General features: G+C 39.2%; 1 protein-coding gene across 3 annotated transcripts in view; it reads left to right on the forward strand.

Annotated features, from left to right (window-relative positions):
- The first annotated feature begins 880 nt into the window (after window positions 1-880).
- abca4a (ATP-binding cassette, sub-family A (ABC1), member 4a) overlaps window positions 881-26,726 on the forward strand; it is a 41,938-nt gene continuing 16,092 nt past the window's right edge. Inside the window, exons 1-23 of one of the 3 annotated variants that reach the window (XR_008638361.2) lie at window positions 881-993; window positions 1,359-1,467; window positions 1,951-2,044; window positions 2,144-2,285; window positions 2,940-3,079; window positions 3,886-4,013; window positions 8,261-8,458; window positions 10,531-10,620; window positions 12,316-12,556; window positions 12,643-12,782; window positions 14,840-14,956; window positions 15,081-15,278; window positions 17,786-17,991; window positions 18,071-18,247; window positions 19,573-19,795; window positions 20,584-20,805; window positions 20,929-21,133; window positions 21,206-21,286; window positions 21,368-21,580; window positions 23,671-23,848; window positions 24,630-24,761; window positions 24,862-25,001; window positions 25,136-25,273. Coding sequence is in view for 2 of the 3 variants with exons in the window: in XM_055182502.2 (XP_055038477.2) it covers window positions 1,402-1,467; window positions 1,951-2,044; window positions 2,144-2,285; window positions 2,940-3,079; window positions 3,886-4,013; window positions 8,261-8,458; window positions 10,531-10,620; window positions 12,316-12,556; window positions 12,643-12,782; window positions 14,840-14,956; window positions 15,081-15,278; window positions 17,786-17,991; window positions 18,071-18,247; window positions 19,573-19,795; window positions 20,584-20,805; window positions 20,929-21,133; window positions 21,206-21,286; window positions 21,368-21,580; window positions 23,671-23,848; window positions 24,630-24,761; window positions 24,862-25,001; window positions 25,136-25,273 (3,469 nt within the window). In the remaining variant the exon portion in view is untranslated. The remainder of the gene's footprint in view (window positions 994-1,358; window positions 1,468-1,950; window positions 2,045-2,143; window positions 2,286-2,939; window positions 3,080-3,885; window positions 4,014-8,260; window positions 8,459-10,530; window positions 10,621-12,315; window positions 12,557-12,642; window positions 12,783-14,839; window positions 14,957-15,080; window positions 15,279-17,785; window positions 17,992-18,070; window positions 18,248-19,572; window positions 19,796-20,583; window positions 20,806-20,928; window positions 21,134-21,205; window positions 21,287-21,367; window positions 21,581-23,670; window positions 23,849-24,629; window positions 24,762-24,861; window positions 25,002-25,135; window positions 25,274-26,726) is intronic. The other 2 variants (XM_055182502.2, XM_055182503.2) reach the window with 2 other exon arrangements.

Below are 26,726 nucleotides of genomic sequence, written 5' to 3' on the forward strand. Positions count from 1 at the left end.
GCCAACACTTAAAGTTGTTGTTGCCTTAAATTTTAAACTAATCAATTTGGCGGCCTTAAGTCCTTTGAACTTGCTATTTTAAATCTTGACCTATGATGAGTTGATTGAACTTATAAAAAATATCAGATCGTGGTGAAATATCAATTATATTACTAGACCTTAGTGCAGACTTTGACACAATAGATAACACATCTTACTCAATAGACTAGAAAACTATGTTGGCATCAGTGGTCAGGTGTTAGCCTGGTTTAGATCCAACCACTATTACTTTGTTTACGTAAATGAGGAAAAATCATGTCACTCTCCAGTTAAATATGGTGTACCGCAGGGATCAGTTCTAGGTCCTTTCCTTTTCTTGTTATATGTTCCCTCTTGGAGCCATTATCAGGAAACATAGCACAAGTTTTCACTACTATGCAGATGTTTTCAAAAACCACAGTTAAATCATGGATTTGCTATTAGTAATCAGTACACCAAATAGTTAATTTTTAAAAGGGATTGACTGCAATGTCAACTTACTTTGCCAACCCTGACCCCTCGTCTAACCCTAACAGTCTACTAATATTGTAATAAAAGATAGTTAACATGTACAGTAGGCCTAGTTGCAGTTATTTTATGGTTAGTACTGTATGTCTGAAGTGGACTATCAAAATAAAGTGTAACACATAATTTTTATACAGTGAATGATGATAACATTTTCATAAGTGGGCTATTACATATGTCATTAGAATAAAAATAACACACTTATGCTAGCATTAAAGTCAATGTTTATATCAAATAATAACCCCCAAATTAGCATTGGTTGATATGGTTGATATTTACTTCACCAATAGGCTGGTTGTTAGGTCACAGGTCCAGTGCACTGGTAAAAGGAGCTTAAATCAATCAGATTACAAATCTGCCCCGAATTTGCAGTAAAGCTACAGTCAGTCGACTGTTGCACAACCATGAGATTTAACAGATGTAAGTGTAAAACAGAGTTCTTCTCCTGAGGTAAGTAACATTATTTCTCTTTCATTGTGTTCATCGTGTGTCCTTTCACTATGTTTCCATATGAGTGGTGATTGGGTATTAGCCTACATAAAAGATTGTTACATAAGTTTGTTTGTATCAGATTGCTTAACTGTGTGGACAGCCCACACTATGCACTCTCATTATTTCTCATGAAAGACCCTTAAAGCTGTTCAGCCTAAAGAGCATGGACAGAAAAAAAATCTGTAATTATCTAAAACACAACTGACTATGATTGAAACGTGCAATGCGATCTTACATAATTATGGAAAAGTAAAGAGCTTGTAAAATGCAGGAATGAAGCTTGGAGTGAAATCTGTCTGTTTATATTTATTTTGCTAATGAAGGTCACCTATATGTGAACCCTGGTAGGGGTTGAGAGCAGCAGTCATGGGGACTGGCAGTCAGGTGCGACTGCTCCTTTGGAAAAACTGGACAGTCCGCAAGAGACAAAAGGTGACCTATGACACCTGATCAAACATCAAAGCTTTACTAGAGTTTAGGTATATAATTATGGGCAGGGCTGAAAATTGGGGGCTTGGAGTGGACAACAATAAGAATATCAAGGGGAATGGAATTGAAGTTCAAATGTAGGGGAGGTAGAGGCATCATTTACTTCAAACCTGTATAAATTCTGCTGAACATAAAGGAAGATATTTTGAAGAATATTTGTAACCAAACAGATCAGTGGGACCATTTACTTCAATAGTATTCTTCTATTCCTTCTATGTAAGTCCGTGGTGCTCCTGGTCTGCTTTGTTACAAAGATTCTTCAATATATATTTGTAATTTATACGGTTTGGAACAACTTGGGGGTGACTAAAAGATGACAGAAATTTTATTTAATTTTAATTCTGTTAACTATTCCTTTAGATGTGTGTTTTTTGTGTGTCATTATTTTTGTGTCCTTTTAATTAATGTACTGTATTTTGGCACCAGGCACGGCTATTTGTGGAGATCATGTGGCCTGTGGTGTTATTCATTGGACTGGTTTGGCTGAGAAAAGCAAACCCCCTCTACCGACAACATGAATGTATGTATGAGATTTTTGTCGCATGCATTAACCACATAACTCATTTTTAATGTATACAGTCCTTTGTTAAAAATAATGGCCAGCTTGCTCCTTCCTCAGGTCATTTTCCAAACAAAGCAATGCCCTCCGCTGGCATCCTCCCTTGGATCCAAGGAATCTTCTGCAATGCCAACAACCCGTGTTTCCAGCATCATACCCGTGGAGAGTCTCCAGGTCCTGTGTCTAACTACAACAACTCAATGTGAGTTGCCTCCAGGGGCATCTTCTACAATAACACTCTTTGTGGTTAATGTGTAAGCTGAAGAAGAATGCTTTCATTCTTGCTCAAGGACAAAAGTGAAATAGACCCCCAAGAAATTTTATTTATTTCGATTTTTTTTGTTGTTTCAGCCCATGTTTGGGTAAAATATGGAGAAACCCAACCTAGAAATGTCAAAATTTAACCCAATTATTGTTTGAAACAACCCACTATTTTTTTTAACCCTAACCCTGCAGATGAAAGTTTTAAATGCATTGTAAACCATGCACATGGCCACTGGTACGGTTACTAGCTGGTCTATGGGTGACTGGTGACCAATCACCATGTCCACAAGCCATCTAGACCAGTGGTTCCCAACTCCAGTCCTCAGGGCCCCCCTCCCAGAATCTTTTAGATGTCTCCTTATATAAAACACCTGATTCCACTCATTAGGCTCCTTCCAAAATGTTTGAAACGGTTCCTTAATTAACACACTAACAAGCTGATGAACTCAATCAGGTGTTTTATATATGGAGACATCTAAAAGATTCTGGGAGGGGGCCCTGAGGACTGAAGTTGGGAACCACTGATCTAGACCATCTGAGTCCACCTGGACAAGCTAATAACCTGCTAACATCTTCTCTTCTTCCTGTTCAGACTGGCCCGGTTCTGGGCAGATGCCCAAGAACTCCTGTTCGAAGATCCCGAGTTCCTGCAGTTGGGAAGGTTGTGGAGAGAACTCACAGCCATGAGCAACTTCATGGACACCCTCCGGACCAATCCCGAACTGATCTCAGGTCGGCAAACTCTTTCCCAAGCCATTCTCCTACAGTTTACACCACTTTCCCAGATTACATCACATGCTCAATCTGCCTTGAAGAGGTCTTTTCATGAGAATTGCTAAGCAGCTTAAGCACTCTCTATGCAATTATTTTTTAGAGAAAGCAGTTCCATTTGTTTACCCTGACGGCAGAACAACAAACAGAGCTTGTCTGGTGTCGAGTCTTAACATTCCTGTGTTGACAGATGTAATGAGACTTTCTGCATCCGAAAACAAACCACCGCCGTTCGCAGTCAGTGAAATGTGATTGATGGTACTCTATCAATTGACTGCACAAGTAGGGCTGTCCAAGGCATACAGAAGCAAAAATGAATAAACTTTTGATTCCCGTTGAAAACCTGTCTCCAGCGCAGTCCTACAGTATGTGCAGCCGGTTGCATGTCAAGTAAATAGCTCCGGCTACTTAAGTGACCCTTGAGGGAAAAGGCCCAAAACTTGTTTTTGTGTTGTGTGAAAGGGTCACCGACCTCTCTTGAGTTCCTGGCACTCGTTCACACCAGAAGCTTTTTCTCCATCTTCTCATTCCTCACGAAAACCAGCATTCTTTCCAAGAACAGAACGAGATCCAGGGTCGATTTTTCAGCAGGCTGCAGATGCCAAGCATACCAAAGCTCTTTATCTGTTCTTCTCATCAGAATGATAATGTTCATGAACACTTTTGAGAGCTAAATGTCTCCTGAGTGTGGAAGTGTCACATTCTTTAACCCAGTGAAATTTTTACTCTGGCATCCTGTTCACGCATTTTGTTTGGTTCACGTACAGGTCGAGGCGTGAAGGTGGAGAACATTTTGAAGGATGACGAAACCCTCACTTCATACCTGCTTAGAGACGTTCCTCTGACAGACTCTGTGGTATATCAGCTGGTCAATGCCCAGATCAGACCTGAACAGGTAAACAGTGCTACAAAATTGTTTCCCACATTTATGACTTCCAAGCTTGTTATGGTAGTTATATTACAAAAACTTTTAAAGAATTTTTTTTTGGCACACTACATACATTTTAATTCAACTGAATAAGTTTTATTGTGGGAACCTTATGCTCTTCAATTTATGCTCCTAATTTCATTACTATTTGAATAAACATTCAATATTTGATGGACTCCCGGTAATACCACCACGGACCCCCATTGAAGACCCATGCCTTAGATGCTTAAGTTCTTAAAATCTCGGTGAAGTCATTGACCGTAAGCGTCTCTTTTGTGATCATCTAATTGAGTCGTGAATGATATGCAGATTGACTTCACCACCCCGACCAACATTCATCAGCGTTCACTGCATAAAAATGGACTTGAATGTCTCTGTTTGAGACTGAGAGAAACTTGGACGTCTCTCAAGTGCCCGTTTGTTCAGCATCACATTGGATGTTTGGGTTCCTCAGCTCTCTGTACAGGCCCTTTGTGATGTATATATTTGTCATCCCTGCGAGTCACCAGACTCCGAGCCAAAGTCGTACACCTTTCTTACCTGATGCGAAAGCTGCTCTCCGGCCCCGCGTTTCTTTGTGGGTTATTATTTTGGTGATTTCACAAGGTCCCCTTTGATCTTGTGGGTGGTACTTTGGTCAAAGAAGAGAGCTAGTGTAGAGGAAGTGGCACCGTGCGGACACACCAATGGTCTTCACACACCAGCAGAGCCTCCACCATCCTCAAGTATGCGTGTCGGACACTTTCATATGGAAATGTAGGGAAGAGGAATGTGGAGCATTTTGAAGGCTTTCTCAGAGCTGCTGCCAGTCAGACAGCAGGGGCGTACTGAGGAAGATGGAATGTGCTGGTTGGATAAGTCTTTTAGAGAGAAAGGGGGACAGAGAGGGAGAAAAGGCTAGGAAGAGAGGAGGTAAGCGGTAGGACATTTTCCAGAAGGGTTTTTGCACACTAATTTGGCGCCAAAGCTTGGTGTCTTGTGCCCTCCAATACTGCAAAAAAAACTTTTTTTACTTAATATTTTTGTCTCGTTTACAAATATCGAAAAATTCTTAAATAAAGATGTATTTTCTTGGTGAGCAAAATGACCCAAGAAAATAAGTCTAGTTTTTAGACAAAAGTAAATTTGTGCCTAAACCAAGCAAAAACATCTGCCAATGGGTTGACATTTTCTTACCCCATTGGCAGATTTCTTTTGTTTGTTTTAAAGGGGGCATATCATGAAAATCAGATTTTTTTTACATCTTTAAGTGCTATAATTTGGTCCCCAGTGCTTGTATGAATCTAGAAAATGTGAAAACGATCAACCCAGTAACTATTCTCTGCAAGCATGTGAAAAAGTAGGTAATTGAAATTTTGCTCCCCGTGTGATGTCAGAAAGGGATAATACCTACCCTTAATCTGCACTATCCAACCACGGCACTGCCATTTAGTGCAGAGATCAACTCATTTGCATTTAAAAGGACACACAAAAAAGGCACATATTTGGTCACACCTACAAAGTGTCAATCTTAACATGCTATTATACATTTTCTATATGCACTGCAAAAAATGATTTTCAATCTTAGTATTTTTGTCTTGTTTTCAATAAAAATATCAAAATATTCTTAAATTAAGATGCTTTTTCTTGATGAGCAAAACGACCCAATAAAATAAGTTTAGTTTTTAGACCAAAAACATCAAACCTAAGTGATTTTGTGCATAAACGTAGCAAAAAAATCTGCCAATGGGGCAAAACTATTTTTTCTTGAATTTTTCTTGAATTTAGTGTTTAAGAAAAATGTTCAAGATTTTTTTGCTTACCCCATTGGCAGATTTTTTTTCTCTTAAATCACTTAAATTTTAGGTCCAAAAACTAGACTTATTTTTCTTGGGTCGTTTTGCTCTTATTTAATAATTTTTTAAATATTTTTACTGAAAAGTAAAAGACAAAAATACTAAGAATTTGTTTTCTTAAAAATCATTTTTTGCAGTGTGGTATTTTGAGCTAGAATTTCACTTATGCACTTTGGGGACACTAAAGATTTATTTGACATCTTGTCTTGTGAAATGTCCCCTTTAAGCACAAATTCATTTAAATTTGATATTTTTTGTCTGAAAACTGACTTATTTTCTTAGGTAATTTTGCATATCAAGAAAATACATCTTGATTTAAGAATTGTTTAGATATTTGTACTGAAAACAAGACCAAATACTATGTAAAAAAGGCATTTTTGCTGTGAATAAGAAAGAAAAATCAAACATCTCTTTAATGTTTCTACTTTACAGCAATGAGAGAGCAAATAAAGAGTTTTCTTAAAGGGACAGTTCATAAATTTCTTTGTTCTGCTGAACACAAGGGAAGATATTCTGAGAGATGTTTGTAACCAAACAGTTTTGGAGCACCATTAGCTGCGTTTCCATTACCCTTCAAATTGAGCAAATTGACATTGCAAATGAAAATACGGCCAATGGAAACAGGTCATTTCGCAAAAACTGCCACATAATGCAATTTTTTTTACATTTTCATGATGCCATTGGGGTGAGAAAATTTTTCTTGAATTAAGTGTTTAAGAAAAAAGTAAACACAATCATTTTAAGCACAAATTGTATATTTTTTTGTCTAAAAACTAGATTTATTTTCTTAGGTCATTTTGCTCATCAAGAAAATACATCTTGATTTAAGAATTTTTAGATATTTCTACTGAAAACAAGACAAAATACTAAGAAGATAGTAAATTTTAGCAGTGCGATAAAATGTAAATCACATAATCGTTATTCGAGATGACACGGTTATGTACTAAAACCTCCCAGAAACACCTCATACGTGTTTAATCTCAAGTATAAGAGCCTTTCCTTTCCAATAATGTTTGGATAACACTCCTACATCTCCTTTGATTTCAAATAATGTACTATTACCTCTGAGAAAAACTCAGACTGTACATAGCAAAAAATGACTATCAAGAAAAAATACATTTCTTGTCTTGTTTTCAGTAAAAATATCAAACACTAAACACTTAAACACTAAATTCAAGAAAAAATCAAGAAAAATTTGCTTACCCCATTGGCAGATTTTTTGCTTGTTTTATGCACAAAATCACTTAAATTTGGCATTTTGGTCTAAAAACTAGACTTATTTTCTTGGGTCGTTTTGCTCATCAAGAAAATACATCTTAATCTAAGAATTTTTTTATATTTGTACTGAAAACAAGACAAAAATACTAGGGAACATTTTTTGAAAGCCATTTTTTTGCAGAGTAAATTGCCTCTCTCAAGTATAAAGGACTTTTCGAGGCATTAATGTTTGGCTAACACTTTTACGTCTCCTTCGGTTATAAATAATGGCTTGTGCGGTGGATGTGATATTCGTAAACCTACCAGCATCAGTCGACATGATGTTTGGAATGACTTATCGCAGGAGGAAAATTGTGTGTAGTCGCATCGCATATCATAGAATAGTGAAAACGCCGCCATTTCACAAAAGTTTTTATATCGACATATAGAAAATATTTTAAAAGTTTTGCACAAATATGTAATGGAAATACAGCTAGTGACTTCAATTGAAGGATGCACATCAGAAATATTGTCAAAATATGGACCGCAGCTGTCACTGGGGCGGTATATACCCTTTCAAAAACGACACATTTGCACTCTGCACTAAGCTCAGAGCTACATAGACTACTGGTACCAAATAATGCATATTAGTACCAAATGTATACATATCTGTCCCTAAATGGTATTAGGACTTTTTTAAAGGGTGCTGCCCCAATGACAGCTTGGGAACATTTTATGACTGTTTTTGGTCAGTGTAGTAAATATAATTGAAATATGGCATGTTCAGATTATTTAATAGCTTATCCATTACATTTGTAGTGTATATGGCTTTGACATGCTGTTGGAGATAATGATAGCACACTTTAGTCATGTGACCCTAAAATACTGTAACAACAACAAATCCATGATGCTAAAAATGGTTTTAGTTTGCTTACCGTCAATAGAGATTGATGCATTACAAATTGGTTTAGTCATAACTCTTAAGCTACCTATATTTACATATGCTTTACTCAACAAGGTAAGATTTACCAATACCACATGCCTAAAGGCGACCTACTGTGCATTTGAACTTTCTCAATAGAAATGGTTCTCTAAAATGGATATAAATCCATCTACTTACACTTGTGCAAACAGGAGGAACTAAATTATTTAAATTTGCGCATCTTTCTCTCTTTCTCTCAGTTTGCATATGGAGTCCCTGATGTTCAACTGAAGGACATCGCCTGCAGTCAGACTCTTCTTGAGCGCTTTCTCATTTTCCCAAGCCGCCGAGGCCTGTACGCTGTTCGCAATGCAATCTGTCCTCTCACCCCACATCGTCTTCAGATCATCGAGGACAAATTTTACTCTAACCTCGACTTCTTCAAGCTTTTCCGTCTGGTCAGTCCGCTCATATACTAAATGACCTCTGTATTGAGATGGGTTTAGATAGGAAGCGCAGTCACAGATGGGTATGTGAACTCTGGGAGGTTTTAGGTGGAGGCAAGTATTCTGCGTCAGATGAGTAAACTTGTTTGGCATATTTCACTTATCTTCCCCTTCCCTTGTTCACAAAGCGATGAAATGTAGCATAAACTGATGATATCTCCTGAATATTTGTAGGATTACTAACAAAATAGCACACCCCCTTCCTGGTAGTCCCTGTTAGTTTTTAGTATCATTCTTTGCTGTAGGGCTCATGGGTTCTGAGTCACCAAATCGGTGTTAGTGAAGGGGGCTGAGTCTGACCCATTTCAGTAATGAGATTATGATCAATACATCTCTGCTGGGTTTAAATAACACTGAGGCACTGTACTAAAGACTACACTAACCTCTATTCAACACATGGTAAACAACATACACACATCAACATAAAATGTATTCATCTTAGAGGTGAATTGATTTGTGATGCCTTCACTAACATTTAGAAAGGCATTAAAGGTGGATTCTACGTCTAGATAAATTTATATTCGAATACATCCCTTGAAGGAGGAACACTGTAAATGTGCTCTTATCCGAAAGACCGTCAAATGGAAATTCTTGATTACTTTGTTGTAGATAGATAGGAAGACTGATAGGAAGGATGTCTTATTTTTGAGATTGTTTCTGTGACACACACAGCATTTCCTGAAATCTCCCGACCCATTGTAAAGCAGCTTGGCTGCGATTTCTGGGGCAGTCCCTGGAAGAAAGATTGTTTTTGAAAGTGTTGCATCTGGGAAGACAGGATATGAGCCATACACATTTCCCAAAGTTCTTCTCTGCAACCTCAGCTAAATTTATTTGATCCCTGTTATGATTTTACCTTTATCAAAGAAGCGTTACACTTTTTTCATTCACTGTTTTTAACCTTTAAAATGTATACAGGTCAGAGATGGGCATGTTAATACTTTATGATTTGTTTTTTTTTCATTTGTCGGGCATTTATTTGAAATTAATTGGCCACACCCCACAGGATGTTGAATTTAAATTAGATTTTTTTATTACTATAATATATTGTTTCATTTTTTATTTATATATAATTTTGTATTAATTTATATATAATATAGAATATATAAAAATATAAATAAATATATATACATAATATAAATCTTAAATAAATACATGAATGTGTGTGTATTTATATATACATAATAATTACACACAGCACACACTTGTATATTATGCAAAAAAATCACTGTTATTTTGTTTGCGATTAATCTAGATGAATCTTTGCCCAGCACTAATAATTTTATAATGTTACACATTTAGTAGTTATACGTATTTTTTACTTAAATTTTAAGAAAATAATTTTTTTAAAGAAATCTTTCTAAATTAGAATTGATTTTTACGGAGCTCCTAAGGGGACATGAGGCAAAAATTAAATAAAGTTTAGTTTCGCGTGCGCACCTGAAACTTTCGCGTACGCACCTGAAACTTCCGCATGCACACGTAAAACTTGCTTTCACGTGCGGACGCGATAGTTGGTGAGCACGGGAAAGTTTCGCGTGAGCACAGGAAAGTTTCACGTGAGCACGGGTATGTTTCACGTGAGCACGGGGATGTTTCACGTGAGCACGGGGATGTTTCACGTGAGCACGGGAATGTTTCAGGTGAGCACGGGAAAGTTTCAGGTGAGCACAAGAAAGTGTCCCGCGAGCACGCAAAAGTTTCACCCGAGCACGAGAAAGTTTCACCCGAGCACGAGAAAGTTTCACGTGAGCATGCGAAACTAAACTTTAAAAAAAATTCTGCACAGGTTTCACGTGAGAACACGAAAGTTTCACGTGAGCACATGAGGGGCTCGGTAGATTTTACACTTAACATTTCTAAATAACATTTTTAATGGCCCACAACCCCAATACTGATTTGACATTTTAATTTCAACTGGAAATATTAATGGCCTATATACTTTACTAAAAAGATTAAACAGCTAGAGTGACTTGCATCTTTTCTCTAAACAGTGTGTTTTATTTTTTCTCTACTGTATCCAGCTTCCTCTAGTTCTTGACAACCACTCCAATGGTCTCGACTTGCACTTCTGGGCCCGACTCCTGCCTGCTGTCTCTGAGAAACTGGGAGTGGTGAGTGTTCTCCGCTTTAGGACGCATTAAAAGTTCAACTGTATTTTTAGTGACCAGGAAATTACTTTTTCCTCCGCCTGGCTTTTTACGCAAGCACTCGGAAATGGAGATATCATTTGTGTGTCTGCGGAAAGCTAATTTCAATAACCGCTCCGTTGGATTTGATAGCCTTGATATTTCAGAGCTGCTCATATTGTAAAGCCCCAGGTGAGGGCATTTTGAAGTTTGAACCTTGCTGATATGACGTCAATGTGCCTGCAGCCCTGCAGTGAGAACTATGACTTCCTATTGGTGGAGTTCTGTTGTCTGTGGCCTGACTGACGGGAACCATTATGCCAGCTAGTCATTTTCCGAATTCCTTTTCATCACGTTCTCCACGCTGCAGGCCAGATATATGGTTAAAAAAACTCCACCTTCAGAATTCATGATCTCTTGTTGCCAAAAATATACACGTTCATGTACTTCTGCGAAAGGAAATATGTAAGCTATTTTGCATTTTTGAAATTACAACAGGTGTCCAATTGCAAATAATTTTTCACAGTATATCAGTTGGTTTAAGAGGTTAACTCTTTCAAACTTGATACTGTATGTTTTGCTTAAAAAGTGTACTTGTGCTGTTTATCTTTAAAATGTTATCCATTGCAATATGTAAATTTTTATTTTGTAGCATGAGCACCCAAATTCTTCGGTCTCCTAACGTAATAACACTTTTAAAAGTAAAGGTTCCCCTAAAGGTTCTTTGTCAAGCTTTATGGTTCCATAAAGAATCTTTAACATCCACAGAACCTTACTGTTGCACAATAGGGTTTTTGTAGTGAAAATAGGATCCACAGACTATAAAGAAATGATTTTTAAAAAACATTAAATAAAAACATCTTGTGAAATAAAAATGATTCTTCTATGGCATCACTGCTAAGCAGGTTTCCAGGTTTTTACAGCTGAATCTGCCCAATTGCTACTCAAAACTAGCCCAATCGCATTTAGAGGGGGGGCTTCTCCAGTAAAAATCGCGTTCTGGGGTAAAATCTACAATTTGCCTTCCCAGGGCTAAAAATAACATCATTGGGGTCGCTGCAACCCACAGACATAAAAAACAGCCCGGAGCAACAGTATTAAAGTAGCCGAAAACCACAGACTTGGGAACGCTGCTGCTAAGAACCTTAGGGTGTTTTCACACCTTGTTTGTTTGAGCCCTCCAAACTCTTTGGAGCAGTTCAGGGTGTATTTGTGAAAAAACCAAGTGATCTCAGACCCCCCTAAAAGGACCCAAAAGTGAACCGAACTCAGACCACGTTCGCTTTTGGGTTCTTTTGTGGTTCGATTTCTTTTTGAGATGTGAAATTGATGAGGCCGGGACCTCATTCGATTTGCGTGTCGTTTGGACATGGTTTCAAAATAAACTGCTGCACAGAAAGCTGGGTTCTGAGTTCTTATGAAGTTGTGATGTGAACAAGAAAGGGTCTGAGATCACTACAGCTCTGAAGAGGACCAAAAAAAGAACTGGGTTCTCTTTTGAGTCCACTATATTGTGAACACCAAAAGGACTGAGGTCACATTCGGCTAGTTCCTTTTTGGGTTTGGTTCTCTTAAAATGAACTTGTGGAAACACCTTTTATTTTTAAGAGTGTATTAGGCTTCCTGTTTTAATTCAAATGCTTTATTATTTTGTCCCATACAATCTATTTCTACCAACAGCTGTTTGACAGAAACAGTTCTAAAGACTTGCTGCAGGTCATCTCACCCCTGCTTCAGTCTCAGGAGACTCCATCTTTCAGCCAGATAATGGCCACCACCTCCAGTTTGTTCTGCGGCTACTCGGAGGGGGCTTTCTCTAGGGTCACCTCCTTCAACTGGTATGAGGATAATAACTACAAAGCCTTTCTGGGCATTAACAGCACCCGTGGACAGGAAAAGTATAACTACGATCAGGCGGCCAGTGAGTACTGTACTGTATATGTTTTTCAAATTCAAATAGATGGCAAAACAAAGGTTTCCTCTTTATCGCGTTCATATCTCTTATAGCTCCGTTTTGTAATGACCTCATGAAGGATTTGGAATCCAATCCGGTCACAAGGATTGTGTGGAGCTCCGTCAAGCCTTTCTTGATGGGCAAAATCCTGTATGCACCAGACTCCCCCGCCGTCAGGCAGATCATTAAAAACGTAAGAGAAGACTCCCCACCCGTCTCCATTTGTTACTACACCTCCTTGACCTCATGCACACATGTACACTCACACATGTACCTGTACCAGGTGAAATTATGAGATTATGGGAAAAGCAATGCTATGTACCACTCACCCTGAAGGGTGTAGGGCTTTAATGACATGTACGTGACGGTTTAAATACTCTTCAGGAAGATGAACATCACAGCTACTTTATTTACAACTGGAATGCAAACTTGATAGGCAACATTCCTTGTTAAACATAGCAATATTAATGCTTATGGCTGTTAACTTAATCAGGTTGATCTATCTAATTATGTTTGTCCTGCTGAAAAAAAACAGCATACCAGCAATACCAGCATATGTTGTGTTTTGGTGCTGGTTTGCTAGTGAACACCAGCTAAACCAGCATCAAACCAGCATCAGCACCAGCATTAACACCAGCTAAACTAGCATTAGCACCAGCTAAACCAACATTAGCACCAGCATCCCATGCTGGTCATACCAGCATATGTTGTGTTTTGGTGCTGGTATGCTGGTGACCACCAGCTAAACCAGCATAATTCCCATGCTGGTCCATGCTGGTTTGATGCTGTTTTTTTCAGCAGGGTGGTACATACAAAGATTACTTCAGTTATTCTTCAAGTAGGATAGTGTCCCATTCTGCCAGAACCCTTCAATGGCACAAAACTGTTTGGCATCTCCATTATTGCAACAGCTAATCTTCCTTGGGACATGTCAGATATATTTTTATGATGATGAATAACTGACAGTGGGTTGACCAGAGGAGAAATGATGCAGGACTAAAAGGCTAATTAGGGTTTATGCTACGTACACACCAAACACGGGGCATCGCGTTACTCGCTCTAGATTACTCGCGGGATTTAACTTGGTGTCATGCAAATTTTTTGCTTGAGTTAAATACTTTCAACTTTGGCGAAGATGCGTTTGAGGCGAATAGCGTGTGTTTTCACGGCAAACGCGCCGCCCATATCACGTCATTGGCATCGCCCCACGCAAGGACGTGTCTTTACATTGACTTTGTATGTAATCTACTTGTGCAAATCGTTGAACTCGCATCTGGTGTGAACCCACAGTAATGCTATGTACACACCAAACATGGGGCATCGTGTTACTCGTGGGATTTAACTTCGTGTCATGCAAATTTTTCGCTCCAGTTGAATATTATTAACTTGGACGAAGACGCGTTTGAGGCGAATAGCGCGTGTTTTCACGGCAAACGCGCCGCCCATATCACGTCAATCGCATCGCCCTGCGCGAGGATGCGTTTGATCGCGTCTTTGCATTGACTTTGTATGTAATCTACTTGCGCAAATTGCTGAACTCACGTCTGGTGTGAACCCATAGTAAGACTTTGCAGAATGATAAAAGAATGACACTCCTGGTCTTTTTAACACTAAGCCATTCCACCAGGATCCTCCTAGAATAAGAATATTGGCAATACGGATGCTTTTCGTTCTCTAACATTTAGTTTTTCAGACTGTATGGTTTCATAAAAAACCTTTAACATCCACAGAACTTTTGACCCAAAGGGTTCTTGGGAGAACCAAAAATGGTTCTTTAAATCATTGCTGCAAAAAAACTTCATTTGTAACTCTTTATGCCTCTTCCAAAGACAGAATTAAGAGATCGTGAAAAAACAAAAGACATAAAGTGAGAGTGATAGTGAGACGTAGGTAGGGAGGTACAGCATAAGACCCCTGATCCTGGGAGAGAACCCCCCTTGTGCAGAATAAGGTGTGGACATGTTTACCCTGGGCAATGGGCCATGGCTGTAGTCCCATCAGATTCAGAAGGTTTTAGTTTCTCTGTTTATGCAGCAGGCCTTTCATTGCAACTGTGTAAACTGCTCCTTGTGGGAATTTTATTCCTTCTGTGGTCCAGCTCAAGGCAAGTGACTGGTTGCCACCACCTGTGCATTGTTCTGCTCTGTGACTGTACTATTGAATGTTTAACAAAAAGATTATTTCATTTGTTCCTGTCTAGTTTTACTATAATGCACCTAAACATTGTTAAATGTGTGTGTGTTTATCCAGGCAAACACCACCTTTGAGGAATTAGAAAGACTAATAAACCTAGGTCGGGCATGGGAGGAGGTGGGCCCACAGGTGTGGACATTCTTTCAGGAAAGTGTACAGATGAACATGCTAAGGGTAAGAATAAAGACAATTTAAATATTTAAACCTAGTTTATTCATCTAAGGTTTTATGCATTTTCTATCTATTACCGAATGAATTGCAATGTTTTCATTTCACACTGTTGTGGGTTATATTGCAGGATTCCATTAGAAACCCCACAGTCATGGATTACATTAACAAAGGCCTAGAGGAAACTGTGTTTACAGGCGAGCATGTCCTAAACTTCCTGTACAATGGCCCTGAAGAAGACAGAGGTCAGGACTTGCCGAGCTTTGACTGGAGGAACATCTTCAACTTCACTGACCAAGTTGTTCGCCTGATAAACCGATATGGGGAGGTATCAAACTTCTTACTAATTCTTTCTAATAACTATCCTCACGTACTCAGAGGATGTGTTTGAAATAGCATATGATCATATTAATCAAATAATGTTTGCAATATACACTATAGTATGTACATTGTGCACAGGATGCGAAAGAAGTCTTGATGTTGTGGTCTTACGGTCCTTGCACTGAAGTTTTTTGTATGCGTTTTTTTCCGTATTCGTCATCCTAAAAAATTGTCACGCACAGAAACCTTGCACACAGAGTCCGATGCAAATTAATTGCAAAATAATTTTTCAGTTGCCAAAAAATGAGCAAAACAATACAAACCGAGTCTACATTAGCACTATTCAACACAAATGGATGAATGACAATAGCAACAAGCTATTTGTTATTCTAACTTGACATTTATACATTGGCAGACGCTTTTTATCCAAAGCGACTTGCAGTGCATTACAAGGTATATATTTTTATCAGTATGTGTGTTCCCTGGGTTCGAACCCATTACCCTTTGCACTGCTAACGCAATGCTCTATCAGTGAGCTATACAGGAGCACTTTATATAACGTCTTTATGTTCCGTCTCTTTTTTCCACACTTTGTTTGTTATAAAGTGGTTCAACTTTCAGACGCTGTTCTGGTTTTTGCCGTTCGCTTGTAAGCTGGCTCTGAATTTTCAAAACACCTCTCAAAATGCTTGCTATGGATGTGAAAAACACAGAAAATTGATTTTGTTATAATGGACGAAAGTTTTGAGGCAGTGTGTAAACGTGATTGGCACGTTAGGTCATATTTATTTAATTATGTGTATAAATTTTGGACTAGCGTGCAAACTTCATGTGTCTTGATGTCATATAAAATGTGCTCTTGGTCTGAATCTAGGGGGAATCTACCACAAAACCCTGAACATTTGGTTGATTAACTTAAAACCTGTTTACCCTGATCATGTCGGTTCTGGGTGCACCTGATAAGAGTTAGTTCAATTAACCTCCTACTGGAAACCTTAAGTTGCGCGCAGATGTGGAATACATAAAGACAATGACTGTTTCCCAATATGCGATCTTGCGTCCTTGTCTTCTCACTTCTATGTCATCATTAGCCGTCGAAGTTCAATTCCAATTCTCAAGAACACAAGTACAGAGGACGCATGAAAATACCCGGATGTGTTCTTAATATCGAGGATCCATTGAGTGCAGACTTGCGTGCTGAAATCGATTTACGCCCCAGAAGTCATTGCAGCAAAACAATGGCGGAGTTCAGGTGACCAACATGAAGATCGCATACATCTCAATTCTCACATGTGCGTTCTGTGTTCTTGCGACCTTCTGAGTTCGTTCTTCCAAGGTCGCCTTGTAAACCGATCTCCGCGAGAATGCAAGTCCATTCTTTGTGTTCTTGGAATTGAGAAACAGACATTTTTTATTTCAAACATACCCGCGTATGTCACATAACCAGCTTTCTGGAATACCCCCAAGGTTTTGTAACTCTGTGTCATGGTCTGGAGCTTGACAGGTGTAGTTTAGTCTCACTCTTAAGGGCTCTAGTCTTGGTCTGGGTCTTGGACAATCTGGTCTTGACCACACTTTAGGTATGCACAGAATAGCTAGATGTCCTATAGATTTGCCAGAATTTGCAGTACTACACAATAGAACACACTGTAGGAAATGCTCTACCCACAATGCAATGTGTCAGCATGACCTTGCATTTCTGGTTTAATGAATAAACTAAAAACAATCAAGTTACTGTATGGGGTTTAGCAGCAAGCTCTTTTTAAAACTTTTCATTGGTTAAATATTTGCAAAACCCCCCACACAGACGTAAAGAGAGACCAGTTGTTATGATTTTTCAAAAATCACAAAATGGTGATACAAGGTTTTCACCCAACAGCGATGATATTGAAACAAAGTGTTTTGCTTGGCTGAAAATTTCCATTTCCAAATTCCAATTTGACTCTCACAGCTCTTCTAGACCTCCAGTGAATACAAAGAGAAGCTCAGAAACACAACTGTGCAGACCAAACAGTCAATCTTGCCTCCCTGATGTCAAGACGAACAAAGAAATCTCCTTGATTTCTCACTGAGACTTCGCCAATGTCTGGGAGAGCTTTTTAATAATACATCTGCATTCTGAATACCTTCAATGCTAATCAGGGCGAGCTACAGACACCTTGTGCCAGTGAAAGCAGGACCTCTGGTATCTAAACCATGTGCCCCATTCCAGCAAGTATAGCAGAGGGGTGACAGACAAACCCAGCGAATAAGTCCAATTAGATACAGCTGTCAGTCTACTCACTCTACACAAAGAGAAAGCTCAGTCTGGTTTATAGCACTGCACACCGGCCACAAGGACAAACAATGCGTCCAAGATTTAAATTCAGGCTCTCAGCATCTTATGCTAGGTGAAAACAAATGAACGGCATACAGTTTAATTAAACTAAAGTTATTGTCTGTGGAATTGCTTGATATGATATGGTTTATAGCTGTGCGAAAGTTTATAGCCTACTATTCCCCCTGTATCAATAGTGCCTAGTCCTGGATAAGTTCACCGCCATCTCTGATGAAGACCAGTTAACACATCAAGCACTAGACCTTCTAGAAAAAAGTAAGTTCTGGGCTGGTTTGGTTTTTGTGGACATGTACCCCTGGACCACGAAGGTGCCACCTCACGTCAAATTTAAGATCCGCATGGACATTGACATTGTGGAGCGCACCAACAAGATCAAAGACAGGTCTGTCTGCAATGTCAGTGAAACTATCATCAAATTTAGATTTCTGTTTTTTTTAAAACTTAACCTTTTCTGTGATCAGATACTGGGACCCAGGGCCAAGAGCTGACCCCATGGATGACCTGCGATACGTATGGGGAGGATTTGCCTACCTGCAAGACATGATAGAGCATGGAATTATAAAGACGCACACAGGGAAGGAACGACCCTTAGGTGTCTACGTACAGCAGATGCCATACCCTTGTTATGTGGATGACCTGTAAGTGTTAAATTTAGAGGATTTTTTGAATTTATAGCAAATCACACCCATTAATTATTTAAATGGATTAGCAGACACTTTTTATCCAAAGTCGTTTATAGCACATATGAGGTGTCTTTTTTAAGTGACGTAACTTAAAAACAAGCCAATAGTTGCCGGGGCTTGACATCGCCATCTTGGCATTGCGTCACTATGTATCACTTGCAGATAACCGAAAATGTAAAGAGGCAGGACGTGGGTGAAGCTGAGGTGGCTGGTTGCTGAAACCACACCTGTCTATAGCTTGACGGTAGTAACAGCAGTGGCAGTTCACCCGTCACTCAAGTGGCCACGCCCTTAATTATGCAGAATTATAAGGCTTAATATAATTTATATGGATTACTTACAAAAAATCGTCAGAGAGGTCTATAGACTGTAAAAAAATATGGACGTAGTGTCTGTGACATCACCCATAGTTTGTGAAGAGCTTTTTGGAAGCCAATAGTTGGCAGGGCTTGACGTCGACCTCTTGGCATTGCGTCACCATACATCACTCGCGGATAACCGAAAATGGGTAAAGAGGCGGGATGTAGGTCAAGCTGAGGTGGCTGGTTGCTGAAACCACGCCCACCTCGGTAGTGACAGCAGTGGCAGTTCACCCGTTACTCAAGTGGCCACGCCCTTAATTATGCAGACTTTAAGGCTTAAAATAATTTTAACCCCCTGACAGTTGTCATGAAGGGCAAAATTAGCTATACAGACCAAAAACACTTTTTGTACAAGGCTGTAAACATATTATTTTCTGCTGTAAAGTTTGGCATTTTAACATGGGGGTCTATGGGAATTGATTTCCTTTCGGAGCCAGGCTCTAGCGGCCAATCAATGAATAGCAGTTTAAGTCACTTCCATATTGGCTTAATCAGAGAGAGATCAGAGGTTGCCCCTCGGGTGGGACTAATACTAAGTGGCTCCTCCCCACTTTTACAATAGCCAATAAAGTTTAGTTTAACTCTCAGTCTAGAATCATATGGCAGTATGTATATTAATTGTTGTGTGATTTAATATGTTTAATTTTTAGCCACTATGTGCATAACATCTTGCCAAATGGACTACAGTTAAAAATTTGCCTGCTGGCTAACACTGGCACATTTACAGAAATGTTTATGAATGTGCACTGTCCTTAAATAAATAAACTAAACTAAAAAAAGTGTAGTGAATGATGTCATAAAACACATACAAAGTGTTTTTCTATTATAAAAAAAATATAAATAATATACTGTCATATTTAATTGATGTTCTCCACCAATGATCTTTCTTCCTCTCCTCATCGACGACTCAAACCACAGCTTCATGCTAACTCTGAATCGCTGCTTTCCGATCTTCATGGTGCTGGCCTGGGTCTACTCTGTCTCTATGACAGTTAAAAGCATTGTGTTGGAGAAGGAGATGAGGTTGAAGGAGACTCTGAAGGCCATGGGCGTTACCAACAGTGTGCTGTGGTGCACATGGTTCATCGACACTTTCGTCATCATGGCCTCTAGCACAGCCCTGCTCACTTTGATTATCATGGTGAGAAATTGAAGATTAAACATTGAACTTTTTATGTAAATAGATAGTTCAGCAGACTTTCTCTCTACTGGTTTTTAGATGGTCTATGAAGATTCATACACTTCATTTTACATTTCATCAGTGTGTGTATGAGACGTTTTTCAACCGCTAACTCAATCAATGCTCTAAATGAGCTACAGGATCAATAACACGTTTGTGTGAATAGAAACTATTTTATAAAATAACTGACTCATATTTATATAATATTATATATTATATTTTACTACAATTGTAAAATACTAGAATTAAAAAAATAAAGAAATAGTTTGATCTCTTACCCTCATAAGGCTTCCTGCAGACAACGTTATCAAGCCGCCATATTTAAATGTACCGCGCAAATCTATTTGTTGCCACGGATACGTGACGTTTCAATATTTAAAGAAGCTCAAAAATATACTCGTTTTCTCACATAACCATATCGTTTTACTTTAAAAGTCATACTGGAGTTATTGGATTACTTTTTATAATGTACTTATGTGTGTTTTGAAGCTTTGCTATATTATTGACCACCACAAAAAGAACATAACTGGATTTTATTGTCAAAATTATTTGTTTGTGTTTTTCTGAATAAAGTAAACCATATACATCGGCGTGAGTAATTTATGAGAGTGTTTTCTTTTTTTTGGTAATCTTTTCCTTTAATTTATTTTTTGTGCTGTACCGACATCTAGTGGTGACTGTTATGAATGACTAGTTGTTTGCATATGTATGCTGTCTTAAACAATATAAAAGTCTTTATTTTCACACAGGGAGGAAAGGTGTTGAACTACAGCAATCCCATGATCCTCTTCCTCTTCCTGCTCACATTCACCATGGCAACCATCATGCAGTGCTTCCTCATGAGTGTGTTTTTCAACAAAGCCAACCTGGCAGCGGCCTGCAGCGGCATCATATACTTCACTCTGTACCTGCCACACATAGTGTGTTTCGCCTGGCAAGACCGCATTACCAGCGACATAAAAATCATGGCGGTACGTCCCCCACCATAAACATATTTCAAAAAAGTGCTTTCTTATCAGAATCTGTATAAAAAATAAACTACAACTCATCCATTTAACTAAACAAAATATAATGTTGTTTTACATCTGTGTCAGAGCTTGATGTCCCAAGTTGCATTTGGTTTCGGGACGGAGTATCTGTCCCGTTATGAGGAGCAGGGACTCGGGCTCCAATGGGACAACATCCAGACCAGCCTTCTGGAAGGAGACGAGTTTTCGTTTCTCACCTCTATCATCATGTTGGCAGTGGACACGGTTCTTTATGCTTTTCTTGCGTGGTACCTCGACAGTGTTTTCCCAGGTACACAATATAGTCAAGTTTATTTCGTAAAGGGATTTAAAATAGAGTAACAACTTTGGTGTTTATTATCAGGGCAGTACGGTATCGGACGGCCTTTTTATTTTCCAATCCAGCCTTCATACTGGTTGAACCGACCTGAGCTCCTTAAACCAAGTATGTGAGTTTTTCCTAAAGTATGAATGTGTGTATGTTCTGCTGTTATTATTTTAGTAGCCTACATCTTTTTGTTCACAGTCTCTGCAAAGCCAGTGAAGAAGAAGTCTACATCTGATAAAGCAGTCAACCGTACTGAAGACTACGACAAGGACCATACAGCAGAGGAACAGAAGAAACATACAGAGCAGTCTCGATCCTGCAAACATGGAGACCTACGAGACCAAATCGAGACAGAAAAGAGGCTTGGTGAGAAAGAAACAACAAATGAGCGCATGAGCATGGGTTCATCAGGTGTGTTAACTATTTTATGCGGCCTTTATTTGCTATCAGGGGAAATCCGTGTAGTAACTTATTACAGCAAACAGGAAGATGTTTCTCATCTTACTCTTGGAAAAGATCCCATCAGATCTATTCAAAGGTCCAACCAGGCTTATCTGCTTGACTACACCGCAGGCATCCAGCAGGTTCCTTGGCTTTGAACTCATAGAGCCCTATGGGAGTAATTACTGCGGTCTTGGGTTCACTGGCTTTATACATCAGCACTTGCCAGAGCCTTGTCATAGGTTCAAGTACGCTGTCTAATGTGGCGCCAGGTATAATGTGGCGCTTGTGCCTACTGGCTTATGCAGAAGCATGCTGTAGTATGACACATAACGCACAAACACACCTCTGTGGATGGTCAGTGTGAGATGCTGTGGCCTTGTTTCTGTTTGCTTGCCTGGTTGGAATGTTGGTTCCTGTTTCACTCATTGCTAGTTAGTGTATGTTAAAACACTGCGACAATGAAATTCCTTTCTTCTGATATCACCAATGCTTTCGTAAATTAAACAAATTGACTATGGGACCATGGTTTCGACCACAGCATAATTGATTTTCGCAATAATTGGCATTACAAAATTAGGATGCAATTCAAGAACATTTTCATCACTTTCAAAGTTTAAAGGGCACCTGTTACCATTATAGAAGATGTTATATCTGTCTGAAGTTTGCCCAAATACAGTAGTTTCAACTCAAAATACCCCACAGATCATTTATTAAAGCATGTCCAAAATGCCCCTATTTGGGTGGAAGCAAAAATTAGCTCTGTCTGTATCTGCCACGTTAGACAGTAAGCGCTTTCAATTAAAATACATTTGATTCCCGTGAACACAGCCTGAAGGTACATTCACATTATAAGCGACTTGCAGTAGCAGAGCGACGCCATCTCATTGTTTTCAATGGAAGCTGTGCGACTTCCGGCTGCACGAGCGATAGTAACTGTTGGCGAATGGATGGGGCGTGTCCAGTCACGCAACAAAGTTGAGAAATGTTTGACTTTATGCAAATTATGAGCGACATTCGGGAGCGACTACCAGTGAGAACGAAGCAGCAGAATTCACGTCATCCGTCTCTCGTCTGTTACTGGAGTAGATGTTACTTATTTGTTTATGACAGCCAGATATAAAAACGCCTCTTTTGAAAGAGACAAGTGACACACAGCGACAAAGTCGCTTATAATGTGAATGTACCTTGACCCTACAGTCACATTAGCTACAAACGTGAGTGACACAGAGCGACATGCCCTCTCTTGATGGGCGTTCCTTTGCTAGTATCTAAAAGCGGTATCAAAAGTCACTTTAGAGGTATTGTTAAGTTACAAGAATGGTGTTTTTGGATTTAAAAGTATTTATTTCTCGATAAAAGTAACAAAATATATGAGATAAAATGCCAAACTTATCATATATATACAGAAATACGCATTTTCCGCCATCTTGAATTATTTTCTACGACTCGACCACAGACCTACGTCACGCTGCTCCTTCACTCTGATTGGCAGTCGCTTTGTCGCATCGCTCAGCATTTGCATAAAATAGCCTGCTTGTCTATTTTGACCCCACCTTGCTCGCGCAGCGGCGAGCTCGTCACTTGTCGCTGGGAAGAGGCCACTCCCATTGAAAATGAATGGTAGCCTGTCGCTCTGTCTCTTGTAGCTAATGTGACTGGAGGGTAAGACAACAGTATCTCACTACTGAAGTATGGCGGACAAAGTACAACTTGCTGAGGGCTGAAACTATGGTAATGCAGGACTGTCACTAGTCTGCTGGGGGTGGGGATTTGTCAGTGTGACATCACATTAACAAGAGAATCAAAACAACATGTCTATTGAGAATGCTTTGGTTTAATGTAGATTAAAGTTGTTTTTTTATTGTAGGGTGGTTGTGTTCACACACTGCAAACGCACATTTGTCCAAAAATTGTAAAAGTGGATTTTGCATAATAGGGGCCCTTTAATAAATATCATAGCCCAGATGTAATCACATAACCTTTACAAGTCATTACCCCTCAAATGTTTCTGTAATATCTCATAACTTCTGATACATATCTATGTTTGTTATAATTAGAAAGGCAGTTTTTCGAGCCTGAGCCGGTTGGTCTGGTGGCGGGAGTGTGTGTGGAGAACCTGTATAAGGTTTTCGGTGGCAGCTTCAGACCTGCTGTAGATGGGTTGAGCATCACTTTCTATGAGGGTCAGATCACAGCCTTCCTGGGCCACAACGGTGCGGGGAAAACCACTACCATGTATGTATCTAAACCCAAAGTACTGTTACTGATCTTTATATACCACATGCTAAACACTCAGGGTTCCCACGGGTCCTGGAAATCTTTGAAAGTTTGTGAATCTGGGGGGAAAAATTCAAGGCCCTGGGAAGTTTTTGAAAATATACATGCATAGATACAGGTCATTGAAAGTTTTCTTGAAAAAAATCCTTATTATTTCCTGTGTATTGTAGGATGATATTATAAAAATTCTAGACTTTTTAAGCACACGTGCTAAACTGTTCACTTTTAAATGCTTATATTTTCTGTATGCGAATGTTGATTCATACCAAAATGCTTTTATGCATAGTTGTGTTTGACAAAAGAAAATGTCTCAGGTTACGTATGTAACTGTTGTTCCCTGAGAAGGGAACGAGGCGCTGCGTCTCTCTTGCCATTCTTCCTGCATCCCTATAACGCCGTCTTTGGCAATATTTCAGATAGCGATATACTTCCTGGCTCCTGCGTCACCCTGTCTTTGCCGTTAAGCCTCACCATTGATTGAATTTGATATACACATTCAGACGCACTTACCCCTGGAGGCGTCCCCAAAGTGTCACCACAGTGACGCAGCGCGAGTTCCCTTGAAAGGAAACTGTAACAATGTTATCTTTAAAGGTAACACAATGTAACATTGCTTTCACTTGAAATGTGTCCCCACATTTAGTCCTTGAACTTGAGGGTATTGGACCTGGAATATTCTTGAAAGGTTCTTGAATTTAAAGTTAACTAAGGTGTGGGAACTGTGTTATCTCTCTCACAGGTCTATTCTCACAGGCATGTTTCCCCCTACCTCTGGTAAGGCCTTTATTTATGGGAAAGACATCCGGACGGAAATGGACGCCATCCGCAAATCGCTAGGAACGTGTCCCCAACATAACATCATCTTTCACCAGTTTGTACACCCCTTATGTGGTTTCAGTTTGAAGGATGTTGGTACACCCTCAAGAATGACATTTTAAATCAATCTTTCTCTTTTTCTCTCTGTCATGCAGTATGACAGTAGCAGAGCACATACTGTTTTACTCTCTGCTGAAGGGAAGACCATTTCCCGAAGCCCAGCTGGAAGTGGAAAACATGCTGGAAGATCTTGGTCTTCCTCACAAGAGAAATGAGCAAGTGCAAAATCTGTCAGGTAAGCTCACAAATCTCATTTTACATTCCTTCTGCGAGCTCCAAAACTGCAAATGTGTGAAACAAAAAAGTCTCAAAATCTTTTAACTGTATATACACACTGATTTACTGCGTTGGTATTCTTTCTTTCTGTAGGTGGTATGCAAAGGAAGCTTTCTGTTGCCATGGCTTTTGTCGGTGGTGCAAAAGTGGTGTTTCTGGATGAACCCACATCAGGAGTGGATCCATATTCCAGACGATCCATCTGGGACTTGCTGCTGAAATTCCGTGCTGGTACTTGGAAAATATCCCTGGACATATCAAATAATCTTTGTCCATCCATCATATATCATACAGTATATCTGTCTGTCTGTCTGTCTATCTATCGTACTATCGGTCTGTCTGTCTGTGTCTATCTGTCAACTGTCTCTCTATTTCTCTCTATTTATATCTATCTGCCTGTCTGTCTGTCTGTCTGTATGTCTGTCTGTCTCTCTATTTGCCTATCTTTCTGTCTATCGTCTGTTTCTTTTTCTCTCTCTATTTCTGTTTATCTATCTATCTGTCTGTCTGTCTGTCTATTTATATCTATCTGCCTGTCTGTCTGTATGTCTATCTGTCTGTCTGTCGCTCTATTTGCCTGTCTGACTGTCTATCGTCTGCTTCTTTTTTCTGTCTATTTCTCTCTATTTCTGTCTGTCTAACTATCTCTCTATTTGTCTATCTATCTGTCTATCGTCTGTATATTTCTATCTATCGTCTATCCATCTGTCTGTCTGTCTGTCTGTCTGTCTTTCTGTCTTTCTGTCTAGTTGTTTATCTGTCTGTTTATCGTCTGTCTCTCAATTTCTGTTTATCTATCTATCTGTTTGTCTATTTCTCTCTATTTATATCTATCTGCCTGTCTGTCCGTATGTCTATCTGTCTTTCTGTCTCTCTATTCGCCTACCTGTCTGTCTATCGTCTGTTTCTTTTTTTCTGTCTATTTCTCTTTATTTCTGTCTGTCTATCTATCTCTCTATTTGTCTATCTGTCTGTCTATCGTCTGTATATTTCTATATATCGTCTATCTATATATCTGTCTGTCTGTCTTTCTGTCTAGTTGTCTATCTGTCTGTTTATCGTCTGTCTCTCTATTTCTGTCTATTTTTCTCTATTTCTGTCTGTCTGTCTGTCTGTCTGTCTATTTCTGTCTGGCTATCGTCTGTCTCTCTATTTCTATCTGTTTATCGCTTGTCTCTCTATTTCTGTCTCTCTATCGTCTGTTTGTCTATCGTCTGTTTCTCTATTGGTCTGTCTCTCTATTTTTATCTGTCTCTCTATTTCTGTCTGTCTGTCTATTTCTATCCATCTCTCGATTTCTATCTGTCTGTCTATTTCTATCTGCCTCTCTATTTCTATCTGTTTATCGCTTGTCTCTCTATTTCTGTCTATCTGTCTGTCTGTATGTATGTCTGCATGTCTGTCTATCTTTGTGTCTATTTGTGTCTATCTGTCTCTCTATCTGTCTGTCTTTCTATCTGTCTTTCTCTCTATCTATCTGTCTGTCTCTCTATTTCTATCTGTTTATTGTCTGTCTCTCTATTTCTGTTTGTTAATCCGTCTGTCTGTCTGTATGTACTCTATGTCTGTCTGTCTATCGTCTGTCGCTCTATTTCTGTTTGTCTATCTGTACGTCTGTCTGTCTGTCTGTTGTCTGTCTTTCTATTTGTCTATCTGTTTGTCTATCATTTGTCTATCGTCTGTC

Source organism: Misgurnus anguillicaudatus, chromosome 25 (genome assembly GCF_027580225.2).
Source record: "Misgurnus anguillicaudatus chromosome 25, ASM2758022v2, whole genome shotgun sequence".
In the NCBI taxonomy this organism is placed as follows: domain Eukaryota; kingdom Metazoa; phylum Chordata; class Actinopteri; order Cypriniformes; family Cobitidae; genus Misgurnus; species Misgurnus anguillicaudatus.